General features: G+C 39.5%; 1 protein-coding gene across 1 annotated transcript in view; it reads left to right on the plus strand.

The window, feature by feature from the left end:
- LOC103808085 (gamma-aminobutyric acid receptor subunit gamma-3) overlaps positions 1-1,418 on the plus strand; it is a gene marked incomplete at its 5' end in the record, with an annotated part of 44,184 nt that extends 42,766 nt beyond the window's left edge. Inside the window, one exon of the mRNA XM_009080850.1 lies at positions 1,140-1,418. Within this exon, the coding sequence (XP_009079098.1) occupies positions 1,140-1,418 (279 nt within the window). The remainder of the gene's footprint in view (positions 1-1,139) is intronic.
- Between the last annotated feature and the right edge of the window lie 6,796 nt (positions 1,419-8,214).

Here is an 8,214-nt window from a genome sequence, read left to right on the forward strand (position 1 = left end):
TGAAATTTCTCTAAGCTCAGAGATGAAGTGACTCAACAGAGAGATTTGCAATAATCTGCTTCAGAACTGCAATCTGCTTGCAGTCCACTACACAACTCACCTGAGAGATTCTAGCCATTCAGTGCTGAGGAAATGGATTGTGGCCAGAAGTCACTGATCACCTTCCAGAGGGCAGTGAGTGCTCCAGGTGGAGTTGCCAATGTTGGCAAACCAACGTCGAAGCAGAGAAATGTCACATCAAACTCCTAGCTCAGGGACCAGTTCTTTTAATGAGATGGGTAAAATCACAGTGTGCCAAACCAAAAGATGTTTAGATAGAAAATGAAGTGAACAGAGAAAGGAAAGTGTCCACTGAGGCACATCAGTCATCTCACTGATATTTCACATCCCGCGTGAAAGTTTTCGGGTACACCCTAACACCTCTGATGGAAATGCTGAGAACCTTGTGTGGTCAGTGTGGGATCAGGGGCCCAGAGCATCCTCCCGAGGGCAGGACAAAGTGTAAATACAGAACACATAGAATTAGGAGAGGTCTGTCGGTGTGAATGGCATCGTCAGGATGCAAATATCAAAATGTCCTAATTCTGTGCATGGGGAGTGTGAGAAGCACTGAGGGACATGCCCAGGGATGGCATTTTAAAATCCTCTGCTCAAATCATCACTATCTGTGGCCAACTATATCTGTTTTATAAACCACAGCAAAGTTAAGAGGCAGCAAATTGAGCTAAGCTAAGTGGAGGCCATTCTGTAATTAAATGGAGAGGGGGAATATCTTCCTTATTTTTCAGAATCCATTCTAAAAGGTAGTAGCTGCAAGTGTTTAACATAATTTGCAAATAATATTCTGACAGGTAAGTGAACTCCTAAATGCAAAAAAATGCTTACTATGAAATATATGCTAGAGTTACCCAAGTAGAAAATACACCTAGAATTATTTAACTTGTCACTCCACAAAGTCTGTATGGAAATTCATCTGAAAAGACATCTTTTGAGGGAAAGAAAGATGCTCCTTCAATGTAGAATTCCTATAGTATCGACCTCTTACTCTCAGCTCCTGTGATTTTTCTTCTGATTATTAATTTTGATCTGCATCATTCATGGATGCTTCTCAAACTGTTGTGTTTTTTTTCTCTCCCCAGAATTATTCTGTACTTGATATGAGACCACCAACTACAGTCATCACATTGAACAATGCCATGTATTGGCAAGAGTTTGAGGATGCCTGTGTCTATGAATGTCTGGATGGGAAAGACTGTCAGAGCTTTTTCTGCTGCTATGAAGAGTGTAAATCAGGCTCCTGGAGGAGAGGACGGATTCACATAGACATCCTAGAACTGGACTCTTACTCCAGGGTCTTTTTTCCTACATCCTTCCTGCTGTTTAACCTGGTCTACTGGGTCGGATACCTCTATCTCTAGATGTTGCCTGCAGCAGTGGAGACTGCTGTGTTTTCTCGCTGCAGAGAGATGGTGAAAGTGCAGGAAAAGTGAAGGACACAAACAGTTTCATCTCCAATTATAAAGACCACATTAACCTTCACCATCACAGAGCCCAAGGAAAAATTTTAATATGTAATTTCCTGAAAAAGAAAAAACGTGGAAGAATTCTCTCCAAACTGCTCTTCATTTTAAGGAAAAGATTCTTACGAAATTCAGCTGAATTTGTAGTGTCGAGCGATGTTTATGAATAACTACTGTATATTAGAATCTCTACTATTCTCCCTTGGCATAGATGCTATTCACAATTCAGGCAAAGATTAAGTATGTAATTTTTATTGTTCATTCCCATCCTTTTCCTCAAATTGCTGCCATATCCCTGAGGCTCAGAGCAACATACAGTGACACTGGAAAATAAGTCAAAGTTGACAAAATCACTCATTTATATTTAAATTGGCGTGAGCTGTATCCCATAGGTTTTGGGAAATATATCACTGGTGAGCTCCTTGATATAGAGTAACTCCCAAAAGAGAGTAAGCAATGTCTCTGGTGGGATCAAGACATGGACATTACTTTCTACAGAGGTCTGGGACTCATGGAATTAGCCACTTACTACACATATTGGTTTAACTGGCAGGTGAGAAGGCAGTGATAAGAAAGGTATTATTTTGATATAAATAAGACTTGCCTATCTCTGAGGCAGCTGTAGGCAAAACTTCTACAGGTTTTCAAGCTTTTAAGTGTCTTTTTTATCAGTGGTTAAACACAAGATGGTCATTGATTTCTAAAGCACTCCACTCAAAGCAGGACAAGATTCCTGCTTGTTTGTGCCATTGTAGCAGATCATAGTTGATAGCTCATGAGTAAAAATCACTAGATAATAGCACCAGGAATATGTGACTTTCTTTGGATTGCAATTTGCTAAAAAGTGTTCTCATGCATTCGGATTTTTTTTACTCTCAAAGTTGTTTTACAAAGCTGAAAAACGTGTGCCAAAGGACACTTTTTGTTCCTTTCATAAAGTTAAACGTGGCAAGATTTACTCATGGCAATTGTTCCCTGGGTCTGAGCTGAAGACTGAACAATTTTGACTTGAATAGTAAATTACAGGAACTCAATTGTGACACTAGGATTAAACATGGAATAATTGCCACATGTAGGATAAGGTTGTTTTCATTCTTCTCCTAAATTGCCAACTATATTTTACCTTAAAAAGAGGTTTTGTATTTTTCAAGCTTTTGACCATTAAATTCTAGAACTACTAGTTTTTTCTCAAAAACTAGTTTTACAGTGCTAAACTAGATGACATCTTTTACAGACTCTCTACATAATTGTTACTAAGCAAACAAAGATTCTGAATTTAATAGCAATAGCTTTTCACCCCCCTTTGGATGACAAATGGTTACAAAATATTGAAGTTAAAACATAACTAAAATTGCAATTCTATTTCGTTTCTCTTCTGGAGATAATTTTTTTCCCTATAATCTCAAAAAAATGTGTCTCTCCCACCCAGTATTTGATAAAAAAATGAATAGTGGAAGTGATTTGAATTCTTTTTCTCCTTATGGGGAAAACCCTGCAAACAAGCAAGAATGAATGCAATGGTAATTCTAGAGGAACAGAAATGTTATGTTCTTTGAAACGTCACTGTCTGTCCTTGCTGCTGCTCTGTACTTCCAGTGAGTTTTTAATTGAAAAAATTGCTAACACAAAGGTTAACTGTAGCTATTCACAATCTTTCTTCTGCTTTACTTCTGTCTGAAAGATCAGAGGCATTAGCTGGGTTTAGGTTGGGGAAGGGTATCATTTCTCTAAGGACTGACCAAATTCAAATTAGAAGCACAGAGAAGAAATACGTTGAGGCAGGATCTAAACTTTATTTTTAGCAAAATCTGCCCAATCTGATGTCTTCTAAACCACTGATAACCTCCTGATTTCAAAACACAAGTTGAAGATTTTGCTAATTCTCATTAGCAAATTACTCTGTAAAATCTATTGCTCTGTAAACCTCTGTGTCCTCACTTGGTATTATGGATTTTATTTAAGAATGACAGTGATATTTTGAGCAGCACAAGAAGGTGATTGAAGTGAAGTTGAACATCCTGATCTCTAATTATAAATTAGTCTACTCCGATAGTCACCCTCAGCCATATTTTACAAGAGTACTAGAAATATTCCAAGCCCAAATAAAAGAATGGAAACAGTTATCCTTTAAGGGGCTGATCCTGCAAACCCTCTGCACAATCAGCTGATTTTAGTGGCAGCATTGAGACAAATGAGGCCCAAGAATTTGCCTTCCACCATTAGCTCTTGAACAGGTAATGTGAGGTTTATTTAACAGTTACAGACTTGAGTGAATGTCCTGGGAGTAACTGTGGAAGTGGAATATTCTCATTTTAGATGATGAGTATCTATTTTTCTCACCCTTCTGCTCATGGCTGCCCATGGGCCCTGCTGGAAGCACACAGTGCCATCAGATCCTTCCTTGGGGACTGATTCTGCTGAGCCCATTCATGTTGTCTCTGTTTTCGGAGTATTTTCAGAAAGAAAAGTTGTAAACATATGATTCCATTTTTTTCCACTGTCCTAACCAAGAATCTTCAGACACTACTGGCTGCTACTCTTACACTGAGAGCAGAAGACACATTCAACTGTGTAATTTATTCTACTCTGGGGTTCTGTGCAAAAAAAATTGATTTATATGCAAGGTAAGTGGCTGCAGTTGGCAGGTTCCTGAATGCTTCTTCCTACTTGGTTTGCTCTCACTGCTTTACTGCTCTGTGTTTTGGCAGCCACTGATAGACCTTAGGGATCAGGGAAGATAAGCTTTCTAGGCTCTAAACCATTCAAAATGCAATGATTCTAGGCACCTAGATAATCTGCTCTGCTTACATCTATGTGCATATCCCTCTGTAGTAGTAAGAATATCCTCATTAACCTCCAGATATTCTTTTGCTTCTTGTGCAAACTGAAAAAGTGAACATTTCTGTGCACTGTCCCATGAGAAATGTAAAAACCATATTTTAGCATTTTAGAACATATTCTTACTGGCTAATTTCATATTCAGGACTTGCATTTATTCAACTACTTTTTTTTCACTTAGTACTTGTTTTTACCCTTCCAAGGAAGGGACTGGAGGAAGGCAAGAACAAACAAGTAGCTAAATGAATACATTTGGATATGTAAGTAAAACTACAAACCAAATATCTTCACATTACATTCCTTCCTTGTTGAAGTTATAGGAAATATTGTGAGGGGTTTTTAGGTAAACACTTGTTCTTCCCAGGAGGATCTAAAGCCAATCCTCTTATTCTCCCCCTTCAATTAAATGTTGTTGGACAGTATTTTCCTGTATTAAGGGCAGCATTTTCAAGGCAATTAAGAATGTATAAAAATTCTGCTTGATTCAGTCTTCTCAGTTCTTCTGCCCCTGATGCCCAGCACACTGACAGCTCCTTCTTTTACAGCCAATCTTCCAAGAACTAGGGTATAAAACCTGCAGCCAGTTTATGCTGTCTTCGTGGCCAGCAGTAATGTGCAGCTGATCTGCACCACACAATTTTAATTTAACTTTCTCCTCAAGAACTGTGGGTGCAGTTTAAAACACCTCAGGCACTTTGATCACCTTTCTTCTCTCTCAGATGCTCATGTTCTCCTTAATCAACTCTCAATTGCATAGCAGTTTATTGTGCATACCAATAAAAAAGATAAAAATTACAAAAGCCAGAACTGTCTTCGTAGGGATGAGTAGTGAAGCTAAAAGAAGAGAAATAAATTATTTTTTATTGCTGTGCAGTTCTTATCTGTCGCTCTCCCCTTATTCAATTCAACCCACAGCTAATTCCAAATCATCCACCTGGAGGTTTGCACATTCATCAGCTGGAACAGCAGTGACACATCAGCCTTTGGCTGATAGGAAATGGTATTTCTGGAGCTGGAGGCATCCTGCCAAAGAACTCAGACACTTATCTCAAAGACTTCTGCAGCCCTAATGTGTCTCAGTGTCTAGCATCTCATGCTGCTCCATGATTTCATCTCAACTCACCTTACTTGGTCATTTCATGAAGGGAAGATTTACCTCCTTTTTACACCAAATTTTACCATTCATCTAGAAAATTTACTCTCCGACCCATGTACCAAACAACCAGGAGGGAGCCCTAGAACACTGACTTTGTGGGATGGGAAACACAGTATTTTGAGACAGATTTCATTAGTCTCCCAGTCTGGAGTGCTGATGTTGCCTTTAAGCTATAAAGCACAGCACCCACTGCAGCTTGTCGAGGTGTCCCTAACAGCCTGACCTGTTTCATGGGCTGCTCCTTCCTGGTTTCCATACAATGCACCAAGATAAGCCATATCCCATAATCTTAGCTGCCTACACAGATTATTTTTTTTCAAGGTATCTTCTTCTTGCTCACAGTGAAATCTTTGTGCCTCTTCCATCAGTGCCTTTATCACTTCTTAATGCTAAAGGATATACTATTCCTTGTCTGAGAATTAGGAAGAGGGGCAATGTCCTTCCTGGAATTTTCCCTGAGCATCACAGTGTGTGACCAATGTTCTAAACGTCTTCAGCCTACAGACTGAACATTTTCCTCATTTTCCTTATTTTTCTAAACAGTCTGTAGGTTTCTTATTTCCTAAAGAGCAGGAAAACTGCAGTGGGACCTCAGCAGTTTAGCAGAATCCTTCTTTCTTCACTCAGCGACTTTATTCCAAGAGGTACATCCACATCACTTTCCAGAATAATATTTAACTAGGCAAAAAACATACTATGCACTGGGAATGCATTTCCACAGCTGAAGGTGATGTTCTTTTTCTTTTCCTGAGTTAATTTTGGATCCTCCCTCCCCCTATACAAATGGCAAGCACAAAATTAGCTCCACTTACACTTGCATACTGAAAACTTACACTTACATACTGAAAAATAGTACAGTGTCATTAGTCTTATACTATATTTATATGCCTACAAGCTTCTTATGGTTCACCACACTCTCTTCTTGAAGGGTTTTAGTATATATCTGAAAAAAATTTAGGCCTTCCTTCAAGACTCAGTGGCCTTAATAGTGTTACCTTTTTCCCTGGGATCCAGAGAATCTACTTTCCTCATCATTTAGGCCACTGTTTTAGATACTAAAACTAAAGCTATGTTTTAGATCTAAAGTGAAAAGATGTTTCAACAGAAAAAAAAAAAAATCTCTGCTTGAACTGAATTGCTTTCCTAAGTTAAATAGGAAATTTTTGTGCACTGTACCTGTGGTGGATAACTCAAAGAGATATGCTGCCCTGTCACCCTGTCTAGCCAGGACTACGTCCTGAATTAGGGAAAAATATTGTTCTAATAATTAATTTACCTCACAGCTATTTCTTTCAATGACTTCAAGCAGTTGGTTAGTGACCACTGACATTCCTCAAGGGAGATATCCAAGGTCTGTGATGACTTATTGCTTCTACAGACTTTACTTTCTTTTACTGTTTTGTTGTGCGTCTTCAAGTGTCTGTGTGCATCTGGGTTTCTCAAGGGTGTTCCTAAAATGTACATGAAATTAGGGAATAAAACTCATTCAGAAGTTCAGTGCCTCCGAGATGGACACCTGAGAATTCTCTACGTCCTATCAAAACGTGTTTTGATCCCGTAACCATTTGCTGTTTATGTAGGACAGGCAGAAGATGGAGTTCTGTTTATTCATATGTCTAGGGGCAGATTCTCTCAAGGACTGAGCCAGGAAAACCAGGCACTGACACAGTCAGTTACCTGCTGGCTATTCTTTCCTCTAGGTAACGAATGGCACTAGTCAGAGGAGACAGAACAGCATCTCAGGTCTCATGGAAGAACATGCCTAGCTTCCCTTGGAGGCCTAAGACAACCTGTAGAGCTTCTTACAGGGGAGCCCAGAGCTCCTTTTCGTGTTCAATACAGCTCCTAACACTCTCCTAATGTCTCTTTAACTTCTTGAGCCTTTGGCAGTGTTTGGGAGAGATGAAGCTGTTCTGACCCAAAATTTTCTAAACTACAGAGAATGAAATATCCACAGTGAAGCTTGTGATGGTTTGTTACTGAGACTGTGTTATGATTGCAAGTTTTAAAGAAAAGACTCCTAGGTCTGAATCAAAAACTTCCACATCAATCAAGATCATTGACCAGAAGAGGAGTTTTTCAGGTATCCTCACATGCAATCAGGAAGAGGTTTGGATCACATTTTGGAGGGGACAATTACCCCCTGACTCCCTCCAAAGCTTGTGGAGAGCAGATTTGTAACTTAAGTACTTAAAGAGAGGTTTTTTTGATTTACATACTTCAAGTGAGGCCTAAAACAGATAAATGCCCAAATTTCTGAATTGTACATTAGTAGAAAATGGATAAAGAGGACAATATTGATGACCTACTGCTAAAAGAGTACCAAGAATTTAATGTGGCCCAGAGCATGCTACAGAGTCCATTCCATGCTGACACACCACGTGGGATCCTTCCCATGTGAGTGACTGTTGAACTCCTGGGAAGCTGGTAAAAGATTTGAATCTGAGAGCATTACCCAGGCAGCCCAGGGAAGCATGGCACTGCCAGAGTGCTCCAAAGGAAAACCAAATCAGGATGTGCTTCCAGGAAACTGTTCCTCTGAGCAGCAATGGGAAACCTTGTGCAGAGACATTACAGTATCAGTCCCCCACATTCTCCTTTGCAGTCATTAAGGAGTGCTGTGACTTTATTGTTAGCCACACTCACATGCAATTCCAGCCATAAATCACAGCCCAACCTGTGGCTGTCACACGTTGGAAC

This window comes from Acanthisitta chloris, unplaced genomic scaffold (assembly GCF_000695815.1).
Source record: "Acanthisitta chloris isolate BGI_N310 unplaced genomic scaffold, ASM69581v1 scaffold998, whole genome shotgun sequence".
Lineage (NCBI taxonomy): Eukaryota > Metazoa > Chordata > Aves > Passeriformes > Acanthisittidae > Acanthisitta > Acanthisitta chloris.